The sequence below is a fragment of the Clavelina lepadiformis genome, chromosome 5 (genome assembly GCF_947623445.1).
Source record: "Clavelina lepadiformis chromosome 5, kaClaLepa1.1, whole genome shotgun sequence".
Lineage (NCBI taxonomy): Eukaryota > Metazoa > Chordata > Ascidiacea > Aplousobranchia > Clavelinidae > Clavelina > Clavelina lepadiformis.
This window is the reverse complement of record NC_135244.1, coordinates 3,079,352-3,093,392: the sequence shown is the minus strand read 5'-3', so window position 1 is coordinate 3,093,392 and position 14,041 is coordinate 3,079,352. Positions and strand designations below refer to the sequence as shown.

Below are 14,041 nucleotides of genomic sequence, written 5' to 3'. Positions count from 1 at the left end.
TTTTCGATGGCTTCTTAAATTTTGAAGTAAGTTAAAGTTGGTTTTTAAAATTTTGCTTGGGAGTAATGGACCTGACTCCAGACAATCCTGAAATTGTTTCACTTCAAACAGCAAGTAAGGACGAACAACAAGTATTACAACAGCAGAGTTTGTCCACACCAATGGATCAATCGTCAGATTTACCTACTGCATTTAGTATGCCTGACACTCCCATGGAATCAGCAACTGGTATAAGCACGGTAGCTGGGCTTACTTTTGCTGCTTTGGCACAAGAGCTTAAGCCGGATGAACCAGAACTATGTGCAGTTACGAAAAGTGAAACAGAAACTTTCGCAGAAAGTAGCCCTAGTGCTATGGATGTAAGCACAGTGCCGGTTTCTGACAGTGTCACGTCTTCAGCTGCCCTGTCTGCAGTTGTCACTAGCAGTGTTATAGAATCTGCTGCCAGTCCTATGCCTAAAGAGAGCTCGACAAGGTCTTTGTTAGACCAAGCTTCACCTTTCGCAAGAGGTGAAATCGCTTCCCCCACTCGCAGTTTAACACCACTAAGTGACAAAATGGGAAGAACGTCACCCATTGAAGCAATGGATACAATTCTTTCGGTGAAGAGCAAATCCGACTTAGATGAGCAGCATCCATCTCCGTTGGTTGTGACTGCATCTTCCTATCGAGCAAGATCATCCTCTCAGTCATCTAAGTCTTCCAAGGGCTCATCACCGAGCAGTCAAAAGAGTCCAGTACCGCCAAAAAGGAAAGAGAAAGCACGGCCACCACCCCCTGCGAAGGTCGTTGGAGAGGTAAGTTTTGTCTCTCAAAATTTAAACTCAACCATATATACCAGGGGAGGCCAAACTGCGGCTCTTTAATGAATTAGTATTGTTGAATTAGACATGCAATTTTCCCGGTCAAGACGAGTTGTTTGATCAGATTATGAAACAATGCGTTCTATCACAGGTATTAACAATGGACTGATAGTTAGTAATAATCAAATCACACTCCAAAAAGTACATTATTGTACAGAAGTGTACTAACTTGTACACTGTAGTTAAGTAAACTGTCAGATTGAAGCTGTACGTCAGGGCTGACCTAGTTTTAAGTCTTGGTTACGGTTATAATAATAATTGCAAAAAGAGTTGGTGAAGCCCAGTTGGAGACTCATAGTATCACCACCCAGCACTAATGTTAATCAATAGCTACACTTCTTTGTGAGTGAATAAATTCGTGTTTTTTATTGTGTCTGTGTTGTGGCTCTTTTAAAACTGGAATTTGTTATATGCGGCTCGAGCATGAAGCAGGTCTGGCCACCCCTGATATATACAGTCGAAATCGGTTAATCGCATAGTCAATATGCCAAGCTTTTTTATGCGATTATCCGACGTATGCGACTAACCGATGTATGCGTTTTTTACCTACATTTTCTCCGCTATTCTCTTTTAAACACCGGCTCACGCATTCTTGCTCCTCCGCCGATTTTTGGAATGACACAATGCATTATGACGCAACAAGTGAGCTTCCTTCTTTTCGATTTCGACACAAAAAAAACACGAAACAAAAATGGAAGGTTGCGGTTGCGGAAGGTTGTGCTTTGCGACGTAACAATCCTTAAATAAAAATTAGTCTTGTTGTTCTATTGTGATGTAACCATTCGTAACAATCCTTAAATGAAACGTAGTTTTGTGGTTCATAATCACTGTAGAGAAGGCCTTTTTTCGTGAAGTTTTACTTTATTGTTCAAATCATTTACGTGCTACTGTCTCTATAGCCTTCAGCCTTGCGGTGAATTTAATCACAGCTGTCTTTAATTCACAACTGCTGTCTTCAGTGTCTTGTCGTGTATTGAATCGCTGCGGGTTATGGGAGATCTTGCGATGATTTTTGTTTATTGGTGAGGATAATCTTAAGCAACTTAACACTTCATCAAAGGAAATATGCGGTTAAGTGATACAAGTCTACAAATCAATCAAGAATTCCTATTCGATTAACCGATTTATACGATTAACCCTTATGCGATTGACCGTTGAATTGTCTTCACAAGGGAATGGGAATGGTTTGGGATTATGCTATGCTATAAAGCGATTTATGCCTTTAACCGATATGCGATTAACCGATTTCGACTGTATATCTACTCAGTATTTTATATACTAATGAAATGAAATTTTTGATCATATATATCACATTATCATCATCATATATCATATTATCATGCAGTTTATATGAAGGCACTTTTATTCAAAATTACTATTGCAGCACGATGGTAGAAATGATTTCTATTGTTGGGTTTGCCACAAAGAAGGAGAAGTACTTTGTTGTGAACTCTGTCCTCGGGTGATGCACGCCAAATGCCTCCGGATGGAAGCCGTAAGTTTAAACATTCATTTTCTGATGGAGCTACGGCAAATTAACTTGGCAGAAAAGTTTTTGATTATAACCTATATCCACCCTACGTCCATGTTGTTTTTCAAAGAGTTATTAAAAAGTATATATGCTGGTATTTAGGTGATGCTATTAACATGTATGCTTTCATTCTCTACTAATTTAAATGCATTGCAAATAATGTGCTCTTCAGGAACCAGAGGGCGATTGGTTTTGTCCGGAATGTGAACGAATAATGGAAGCAGAGTGCAAAGAAACACAATCTAGGTCTATGTCTCAGCTCAGTATAGATCAGTTAGCATTGCATCTACGATATGCTCTACAAAGGATGAAGACGACTGGAGTACGTAAACTTTTTGAATGATTTTTACCAACTGTTTAATGATAGACCAATGGATCGATCCTTTCAATATGCCGTTATATAAATTACATTCTATTTCAACTTATTAATGATGTTTCTCGGTTATTATATTATTTCTCTGTTATATTATGTATGTATACTAGCATTGGTCGGCCTATGTACTCATTTAAATGTGAATTCAAAATATACCCCGTATTACTTTAAGTGTACTGGATATATAGTTTTTCAAAATGTTTGTTATCAGGGTGTTTAAGTGCGACACTGATAAGCATTAGCTTAGTCATGGACGGTGTTTATTCTGATTGCAAACCTCACTGCAACCGGCCATTCTTAATTAAATATTTCTCAGAATATGTTTGCTTTTTTTTTGATTAACAGTTATATGTTTTTTTATCAGTGCGAGCCTTTTGCTGAGCCCGTCAACACCAAAGAATTCACAGATTATCTAGATTATGTCTTCCATCCGATGGATCTTAACACACTCGAAAAGAATGTAAAGAAACGTATTTATGGTAGCACAGAAGTAAGCGATTGTTTGCATGATATGGTCCAAGTTCTTAGCAGTAAATGCAAGTTTGTTCTCCCAAAGCAGCATGTAAACCAAAATCATGATTGAAGAATTCTTGTTATGACGTAATAATACCTCAGAACTCAGCCATGATATGGACGTCGATTTGTATACTTGATCTTGGCAATCTATGTTGATGTAGTATTTCTAAAATATCTGTATCTAACCTTTATATCTTGCATTACGTTGAATAGACTCTGTTAATATTTCTTTATTTCCAGGCTTTTCTGGCTGATGTTAAGTGGATTTTGCATAACTGCATTATATACAATGGCACTCAGACAAAACTGACAAATATTGCTAAAACCATCATCAAAATAGCACAACATGAGGTAATGATCGATATATAAATGTAGAGTGTAGTTTGTGATAATAATGAAAGTTATTTTGTTACCAGAATCTTGTGGTAAATGTTTGTATTAGAGTACTTTTATGCATTTCTGCGTCTTGAACTAATGAACAAAGTTATAAATATCCATAACTTATCAATTAATTTTAATAAGTGATCAATATTATTGATAAGTTATTAAGTTAATAATAAGTAAATGTGTTAAGGTAAGTTGCTGAGTTATTGATAAGTTATTACCTAAGTTATTAATAAGACTAATTTTTCAGATGACTGAAATAGAAGTGTGTCCTGAGTGTTATTTAAACGCTTGTCGCAAACGAGACAACTGGTTCTGTGAGCCCTGCCATGATCCACATGTTCTAGTTTGGGCTAAGCTGCAAGGATTTCCACACTGGCCTGCAAAGGTTTGTGCTATACTTTATGTTTTCAACACAATACGCACTCGGCAAATGGTTTCCTGCTACTACATTGCCTCGTCCAATGCAAGGCTTAGTCCACGCATGATGAGCTGAGCTCAAGAATCTTTGTGTGGTGAGCCTCATTACTCTGATGTTTTCAAGTCCACAATGGCGACCGGTCATGCGAGAAGACTTGCATAATGTGATAATGACATTACGACACTATTACCTAATGCCATAACATCGTGATTTGCTATATGTTGGTTGAAATGGTCAGCAGCATTGTTTAATTTTTGTACGGATTGTTATCCATGTTTTTTCCATTTCTTATCTTTACTAGGGATTTTCTAACAATTTTTATGATATGCGTTAGCGAATAGGCATTTTTTCAGCAACAAACAGGTTTTTTATAATTAAATTCTGGGTTTGTTAGCAAAACGAAAAATAGATTGTTATAGTTTGAAAAAATGATCATTTGATTAAAACTAATTACAATTTGTAAGTAACTTCTGTATAAGAGAAATCTCCCAAGCTTCATTGGCATCGGTTTATGAAGGTTTTCTGTGTTTTACAATCTTGTTTGCACATTTTGCTGCTTTTCAGTTATCATTTGCAGTTGATTTATAACTTTATTTCCTCACTCTTAAAATATTACAAGAGTTCCAAATTGAAATGCCTTTGGCACAATCTGAATTGTGCTTTGAATAATTGAAAGTAGTTTGGTGTTAATAATTAATCGAAAAGACATAATTGCAATTTTTGTACAAGTCTTCAACAAGAAATGACATATCATTCAGTACATGTGAAAGATGAATTGGCATTGCACATGTTGCCGGACATCAGGCTTCGTAGCACTTATTCGTCACAATAAGCAATACAAAACAATCATGACAGATCCTTCCTTCAGACTACAGTGCTTAGTGGTTTGCTGGCAGCCTTTAGGACATTTTGTCCATGATATAACTGTAATCTTCAATAACATTACCATAATTAACAGTTAACAACACTGAACTTACATTCGTTATGTTGTTTAATCTTATATTTCTTGTTTCTTGCACATCGTTTAGTCATTGTTCTAATAGCTTAACCATCTCATTATAAACTACAACCTACTTGTATACACTTTAAGATAAATTTTAACCAGTAACAAGCTCCAAATCATCACAGTTTTTTCTCTTTGCCATCTTTCTGTAACTACGGGCTTAGTTTGCAATCATAACCTGTAAGGACAGTTGAGAAATTACATTTCACACTTGGTTTAAGCAATACACATATTTTGTGTTAATTGTTTTTGTCAATCCATGCAAACACTGGTTACCCGGTCTACACTTTTTTGCTTAACTTACTTCTAGATCAGTTCTGCCCAACTGAAAAGCTTTACTTGGCCAAAAAGGCTTTTTAAATGCGGGCCACAGATTGAATAACTACACCACATAATAACTACACTTGATTAAGTGTAACAGAAAGTCTAAATGAAAAGCTCAGTTCTGGGCAAGTGTTTGCTGCTGTTTAAATTAAAGAGTAGTTGTCATTTCTCGGCGTATATAACAACGAAAACCTCTTTGTTGGCCTTCCAAATCCTTCAACTAGATCGCTGTCAGCTGGAAGAAGCTGGTTTAGATATTTGATAATTAAAGTAGAGAGCCTTGATATCAACACATGAGGTCTAATGTAAAAATAAAATACTAAACAATGCAAGTTAATTTCCAAATAGCATTGCAAGTTTCCATGCTCGCTCCACAGCAATTCATTTAATTTCATGACCTCACTACAGGCGTTAAGGGTCGAGAAAGGTTTGGTCGATGCTCGATTTTTCGGACAACACGACAGAGCGTGGATCCCTCTGTCTGGATGCTACATCATGTCGAAGGAGATGCCCCTCCCGGTGAAGAACAAGAAGAAAGGAAGAGGGCCAGGAGCCAAAGGTGGTTGAATGTTTAAGAATTTTCACAGTTTGTGAAACTATATTTTGTTTATTTTGGATCGTACCCTGTGCTATGTTTGTTATCACCCTTGGTATATATACACTGCTTTGATTTATTTGCAATAAATTACTAAATTTCATTCTGTTTTTTCGAAAAATGATTTGTTCTTTATTTGCTGTTTAGTCAAAGTTTTGCAAAACTTTTTATGATTAATTTTTTCATTGAATAAATGTCAATTTAGAATTTTTTATACAAATATTAATATTTTTTTATATTTATACTAAACTTGAGCACGCTACTAAAATGTGCAGTGCTTGTTCAAACAATAATATTTATATGACACATAGTGCATGAGTCGTGTTGTTTTACCTTGCTTGAATTGAACGTGCTGTGCCTCCATATAAAGCTAACAGTCAGACGGTCAGTGATGTCAGCGGCATGTTTAAATTTGTAGGTGGTCTTGACAATGCGATTCAGGAAATGCAGGGCTACATCGATAATGTGGTTCGTAAAAGCGGCAAACCGTTTGAATACGCACCCCCGCGAACGCCACTTACTCATATGGACATATACAGAAGAACAGCAGGTATTGATGATGGAACATCCTGTATTTGACAAATTTCTTGCGCTACAATTGTTTAGTCGTGGTTTTTGTGTTAAGTATGGTTGTCATTGTCATGATATTGCCATCAATCGGCTTTGGAGGGTTTTACTACCATTTACTAAAAATACTTTACAGGCCACGGTCCCGCAGTGGATATGTCAAAGGAAATAACTGGGAGGGCTTCCAGTACTTCACTTGACTCAAGTTCAAAACTATCAACGGTTCGATATATTTTGCTTACTTCATTGTTGTTATTTTGTTTAATTGCTTTGTAGACTATAGATCTTATAGACTTGTTTACCTTCTTACTGAATCTTCTTTGAGTTGATTGGTAATTTAGTTTGAAATACTGCTATACAAATATATGCATAAACGTTCAAGCTCTGTAACTTGAACTTGAAGGGGCCTCGGGAATTATTTTGTCTATCAGAACAAATATATGCATTTTTAGGCCTTTTGTATGGACCACTAAGTTGCTTAAACTTACCTGAAATTTTTGGTGAAAAGAAGTTACAGTAACGAGCTTGCTCTGAAATTTTCCGTTAACAGGTGGCGATTAAAAAGGAGGCGATGGAAAACGAAGCATTGAAATCATCAGGGGCTTCCCCTTTGCCTAAACCCCTCGAGAGCGTTCTGAATTTGAAACTCGACAGTGTTGGTGAGACAACTATCTTTACATGACATTTGAGTGAAGAACTTGTCTTAATCGGTGCAGTTCACTGATCTTTATTGCGATACATTAAATTGTAGGTTTAGTACAATTTAACAATTTTCCTTAAAATGCTTTAGAAGTTGTTAAAAAATATAACTTTAAAACTAAATTGTTAACTTTGTTGTTTTATGCCTTTGTGTGCTGGGATGATTAGGTCTTGATTCAACTTTGACCTCGTCAAGCGTTCCTCCGAAGAAAAAGTCCAAGGTAGTCACCACTAGTGGTGCTCATCCACAGAAGGGAACTCGGCCGTTTAACCCGAAGAAACGTGCAAACATGGCATTGTTGGATAAAACGATCGAATCTTTGCGAGAATCAGTTGAAAACGTAAGTCCATTGATTTACTGATAAAGTAGTTTTTATTATATTTTTACATTCTTGCATTGTGATGAAAGAGTGACGTCATGAATGTAACATTGTTTGGTACTTAGGAGGTTCACGACCACGTTAGCACGGAATCGGACTCTTCTTCTGAGGAAGATACCAATGAGGGATCTTCATCCAACAAATCCACTCCAACTTCCCAATCTAAAGGTGATCACAGGAGATCTTACGCAACTCACCAAATAGTGAATTTTGTTTGCTTGTGGACTCAAACCAAGAACTGTTGCTATGAAATCCAAGTAAAATCATTTCGTTGTCCTTATGATAAATTCTGGGTTTACTCTTTCGCAGGTGAAAAGGATTCTGGGAAAAATAAGGAGCTGAATGTTGAGAAGGAACGTGTGAAGAATGATAAGAGTAAGGGATCTGTTCGTGAGTATTCTTAAACGAATGCACTGAGATGCGAAATGTTAATTTTTGATCGTCTTCACAGAAACTAAAAAGGAAGCGGATTCCGATGTTTCTGATTCTGAACTGATAATTGACGTGGGAGAGGAAGAAGAAAAAAAGAAGGCGAGTAGTTTCTAACTCCAAAAGGAATAAGTCAATGTCGCATGCTATTTTGCATTTGCCCAAATTCACTGATTTTCACGTTTTCTTAACCCTGTCAATTTGTGCAACCCCAGGTCATATTTGCTTCTGTTTTTAATTTCCTCTTGTTATTTAGGAATCTACTGCTGGAAGCTTGACTGAAAAAGGTCTCTTCAAAATAAAGAAACGTTCCACGGTTGATGATGCCAAACCTAAGACCAAGTCCATCTTGCTCAATAAAGACCATGACCCCACCAAGAAAGCGGCCCCATCCGGTAGCACCCCTGTCCGTGCCGCTGGGACACTTAAGCGTAAATTTGCAGAAAACAGTCCCACAGTGAGCACAGAAGGAAAAGTTCGCAAAGTCGAAGGAATGTCGAACCCCAGCAAAAGCAGAAATGCAGACAGACCTCTGACAGCAGCTCATAAGATTTCCGGAAAGATTTTACCCGATAAAGAAAAGAAGAAACACAGCTTGTAAGTTGGATTTCACTCAATGCACTTTATTAATCATCATCTGCCCAGTATTATTGCAAATTATTAAGTTGAAAAAGTAACATCGTCATTAATTTTTGATGTAAAAGATAACATATTATTACTCTACATTAGTCATCTTAAGTGGTTAATTACTCCCACCCTATGGTTATGTAACACGTTTAGCAAGCAAGCTATCCACAGCTTATCACTTTCATCCACTGTAGTTACAAATAATATGATTATTATTCCACCATACAGAACACATAGGTTCAGTTCAGGAGATAATTTACAACATTGCATTATTTGTTCTTGTCAGAGATGAAGCGAGAAAATCGGACTCATTGAAGGCAAGTAGAGAAGGCAGTTACTCACCCCATGCTGCTACAGGCGCAAAGAAAAGCAGCTCAGAGGTAATCACATATCGCTGTAACATTCACATGGAGCTGATTTACACGATGATGTGTCCTTTTACGGATACAAAATCATTGCCAGATAGACACCGCATATGTGTATCTGTATATGCATAGTATTTGCTAATTCTGTATCTTGATGGGATAGATTACTTAGTATTAAGTTTCTAAGGCATTTTAACATTTTTTAGTTTCTCTTGAAAAAGAAAGCGCTGTCCCAAGTGACGGCAAGCTCCAAACTTCGCGCCGAAGACAGCGGAGGTAACGTTATAATTGTAATCTTTTCTTATCTTCAAATCATAAACACAACATTGTTGTATCTTGAGCTATGTATTAAGACAAACTATGCTTTAGTTTCATGTAAATTAAGCTTATGATTTATTTCGTTTTAAACAAATCTCAGATCTGAGGTCAGAAAAGGCAAAAATGCTCGCCAAGAGGATGATGAATAAGAAGGATGGTCCAGGAGGGGACAAACCCAAAGAGAAAAGCAATCCAGCTATAGTAAGCTTTTGACATCTTTCATCAGCGAAGAACACATTTTTTGATGACATTAACATAGTCGTTGAATTTTGATATATTTGCATTGTTTAAACTAGTAAACTATATATATTTTTTCTTTAGGCTGGTGTAAACTTTCTGTTTTGCTGAAATTTTAATACCAAGCTTTAAGAATTATTTGATTGCAACTTTATCTATTATATATTAAACTTGTGGATGATTTATGATACATTATTTGTTATTGACAATAAAATTCAGTTAATTTTCATGTTTCCAAGGACAAAGGGAAAGGTTTATCTTCACACACTGAGTCGACTCGGAAGCTGTCTTCGTTTACGATTCCCAAGCACAAGCCGATGTCTCGGAAAGAAATTCCCGTGATTGACGGTGAGAATTTTCTCTCAGATTAAAAAAAATCGTGCATAGATTTACAACTGTTATTTAATTATTTTACTACTTCTCAAAAAGTAGTACACTTAATGAATAATATAACAGGCCTGCTATTTGCTCGAAAACAATCCAATTTTTCCATGTATGTTGACAGAAACGCACAACACAATTCCTGGCAGTAGACCTACAGCTTCTCACGGAGTAAACGGTTCATCAAGCACAGAAAACGTTCTTCAGAAAAGTAAACCGAACCAAAATGTTCCTTTGCAAAAATTTCAAAAGTACAATGACAGGTTTGTAAATGCACATTTCATTAAAATGCTTTTCTAAAAGGCAGCACTACAGTGTGGAAACCAATATATAGTAGAAACTGCCTGTGTTGACTTAAGCTATGATGGCTAACAACAAAGACACCAGCTTGGAAAAGCCAGCTAATTTTTAATTTCTTTTACAGCAACATGTAGTTGAAGTTTGTTTGCATATTTAGCTTCACCTCTAGTTGTCAGCTGTGCGGCTTTGCAACGAAGGTCAAACCATTGCCGTTAGAGCATTGTTTAGCTTAAATGCTTTATATGGTGTAAGTAATTTAAGTATACTCTGTGAGTAATCACTTCCCATGTTCTGTGAAAGGTTAATGAAAAGCATGCAAGAAGTTCTTTCTGAGATTTACGAAGACATGACGGCAACATTTCAAGGTTCACAATCCAACAATTCATTGAATAATGAAACCGATGGCAACACTGAGCAGCAGGTGACGCAACTACGTCTGGAGATACAACGCCTTAAATGGATGCATAAGCAAGAGATAGCAGAAATACAACACAATCATGGTTCGTTACGTCATTTTTTTACATTTCAAGTTAGCGATTTCACGTGATTTTGTGTTAAGTCAGTTTATAAGTCACGGATTGGTGGATTATTGCAGATCTTACGGTGGCTGAAATTCGACAAAGTTTGGAAAACGAAAAAATCCACTTGCTCGATGTTGCAAAGCGGAAGAGTGAGGTGGAAAAGACGAAAGCGATAGAAGAAACAAAACTCAAGCAGTGGTGCGCCAACTGCAGAAAGGAGGCCATTTTCTACTGTTGTTGGAACACGAGCTACTGTGACTACCCATGCCAACAACTGCACTGGCCGAAACACATGGCTACATGTTCTCAGGCTCGTGGCAGGGCTTCTTCAGCCTCTAACATGAAAGATGTGGACAGAAGGAGTCCCGGAAGAGAGTCTGGTCAGGATAAAGTGAAGGAAGATATTGAAATGAGTGATGAGGAAGAGCACAGTGATACTGACATGATGGTGATTGACGAGAGCCATCCGTCAAAAATCGAACCATCTAACGCCAAAGAAGACTTGTCGTCACCTTTATCTCCAGATGATGCCAAACCAAGCCTGAAACAGAAACCTGAAACATCCAAGTCAAGTGCATCCACATCCACAACATCATCCATAATAACTCCATCCACAAAGAGCAACTCCAGTATAGAAGCGATTTTGGAGCGGACATCTGCCCTTACTTCAGTGAGCCAAGTTCAGCCGATTGCTGGTGCCGTAGTGTCGGCTCTTACCAGTGACACGAAATCCAAACCATTGCCTTTAAAATCAGCCACTTCAAGCACTTCAGCTTCTCAGAACACGTCAAGCAGTGCTGTGGTCTCATCAAAACTTATCGATGATATCTTTTCCAAAGTCACCAAAAAGGCAACCGCCCCACCATTAAGTACTTCTCTGCCATCTCCAACCACATCTATTTTAAAGGGAATCTTAAATAATCAGTCGAAGTCCAGTGCACAGGATACTTCACCAGCTTCGTCTAGTACACTGGAAACCAATACTTTGACTTCTGGCAAGTTAGATGCGTCGTCAGTAGCGACAGCAGACTCTAAGGCTCATGTGAGTGGTTTTGCGATCAGTGCAATAGGCGATAGACTTCTCAAAGCAAGACAGCAGACTTCTGCTGAATCTCAACCTGGTGTGTCGTCTGCTACAATGTCCGGCGATAAAGCTGACCGTGACACAGATCTAAAATGGAAGGACCTTGACACAGCCACAGTTGAAAGCATTACCGAGCCCAAGCTCTCAACAACAAGCAGCGACACTGGAGGAAGCCATGTTGATGATGATTCTAAAACTTCAGAGTGTTCCCATGAGATGTCAGACACGTTCCAAGACGAGGATAACAAAACTTCGTCTTTCAAAGCTGAAGATCAAGTACTCTCTTCAAGCAGCAAGGAAGATCTTCCTGATAAACAATCATCTCCGTCAAGTCCGTGCAATGAAGAAGAACAAAGTCACACTAGCCCTGTCGCGATTGACAAGAGCCCACCAGGCGACCACGCAATCATCCAGTCATCGCTTGACGGTAAAAATTTAGACAATCAGACTTTAAACAGACACGATATGCAATCAGCATCCGCTATTGTTGGTGACTTTGGCACAACTGGAGAAGAATCTTTGAAACTAGAAAAGGCTTCCAGTAGTGCAGATCTACCATCCAGAGGATTATTTACCGGCAACCCTGAAGCAGAAACAATGAACTTAAAAAGCACAGAAGAAGTCAGCTCTGCTTCTGTCGCACCTACATCCACAGCCGAAAGTTTTTCCATCGGCATCAGTGCACCAGTTTTTGTTGATTCCTATCTCTCGAACTTGCAAAAGATGAATTCCCAGCAACAAGCAAGTCATGCTGACTCAGCAACGAATGACGCAACTACAGAAAATAAAGAAACTAACAAACCAAATGCTCCGGCAAAGCAATCGACGCTTTCCTCCGATCTTCAAAATTCACCAGATTTATTCAAATGAAATACGTTTGCTAGACCTTATGAGATCACTATAGCAAAAACAAGCTACCGAGTTGAGCTTGAGACCCAGAGAGTGTTCTGGTATTACGAGGGGTTGTGTTACTTTGAATCTGGAAGCGCTTTGCAATCATCTTAGAACTACTGTTTTTTATGTTTTTTGCAGCATTTTTCACCAGAATTATCAACAGTTTTGATAATACAGTTTAAAGAGGTTTGTTGCAATTGTCATGTATGTTTGTTCTTTGTTTTTAGATCAGCGTGAAATGTCAATTGTTGTACTGTTTTACGGGGATTTTCGTTAAACTGATCACCAGTTGATCCCAGTTTAAAAATCCTTAACTGCACTTGGACCAGAACCCAGGTTTTGTTGTAACTGACTGGCCATAAGGCTATGCTAATTGACCGCACAGGTTTTGTACATACAGAATTGATTCCATTTTTTTTTCTGCGTAAATAATGATGCTGCGAGAAAAAATGAAGATTTTTTTTATCTGTAGATTTATTATTGTAATGGAAATGTTTCAATTAATTATTTACAATAAAACGGAAACAATCGTGAATTTTTTACCAGAAATGTTTTGTACCGTTTATTTCTCAGCATTGATTTTGGTGAGCGAAAAGTATATTGCCAACCTTTTTGAAGAATTTGTAAGACAAAAAGTACACTGGAAAACATTTTACATAAGGGGAGAAGCCCTGAACACAAAAACGTGTAAATTAAGGTGTTAACCACCTAGTGGTGCAACAACGATAAGAGGATAACACGGCCAACTCAACACAAAATATTTTTTCTAAGAAATGTCCTTATTTTTACTTGCGTCCTTATTTTAGTTGTATTTTTAGGGCAGAGGTTCGTATTTTGACACCTTTAGTATACCATTTTGTACCAAAGAGATACCAAAATTAAGAACATTCAGATGATGTGTCGTTTTTTTTTTAGGAACATTGGTTGCTTTCTCCTGTTCTGCACTGTTTAAGGTGGTATTCGTCTTTCGTTTCCTAGTCGTGCTTATTTTTGAGTTGAGACCGATGGCAACCCTGTTTATTGTAAACATTTGCCTTCGTAGTGAAAATAACACTGGCCTGTTACCAGCAAATGGGGTAAATGCGTTGTGACGTCATAATCCAATATATGAAATCAAACTTGCTGACGTTGAACATTGGCTACATTAGACGACGTTGCATAGTGAAAAACTGCCACTAGCTTATTTCACTGGTATAAATCGTGCGTTCGAAGCTATTTTTCACAGGTTT

General features: G+C 37.6%; 1 protein-coding gene across 1 annotated transcript; it reads left to right on the top strand.

The window, feature by feature from the left end:
- LOC143459278 (MYND-type zinc finger-containing chromatin reader ZMYND8-like) lies at positions 1-13,361 on the top strand. The gene is made up of 22 exons (XM_076956354.1): positions 1-797; positions 2,248-2,358; positions 2,567-2,716; positions 3,132-3,257; positions 3,524-3,634; positions 3,918-4,055; positions 5,824-5,974; positions 6,429-6,560; positions 6,714-6,799; positions 7,128-7,236; positions 7,445-7,617; positions 7,722-7,824; positions 7,966-8,031; positions 8,108-8,187; positions 8,342-8,682; positions 8,999-9,092; positions 9,284-9,353; positions 9,496-9,596; positions 9,872-9,980; positions 10,138-10,276; positions 10,614-10,813; positions 10,909-13,361. Exons 1-22 carry the CDS (start codon positions 66-68, stop codon positions 12,786-12,788), a joined length of 5,202 nt encoding a protein of 1,733 aa, XP_076812469.1. The 5' UTR covers positions 1-65; the 3' UTR covers positions 12,789-13,361.
- Positions 13,362-14,041: the final 680 nt, after the last annotated feature.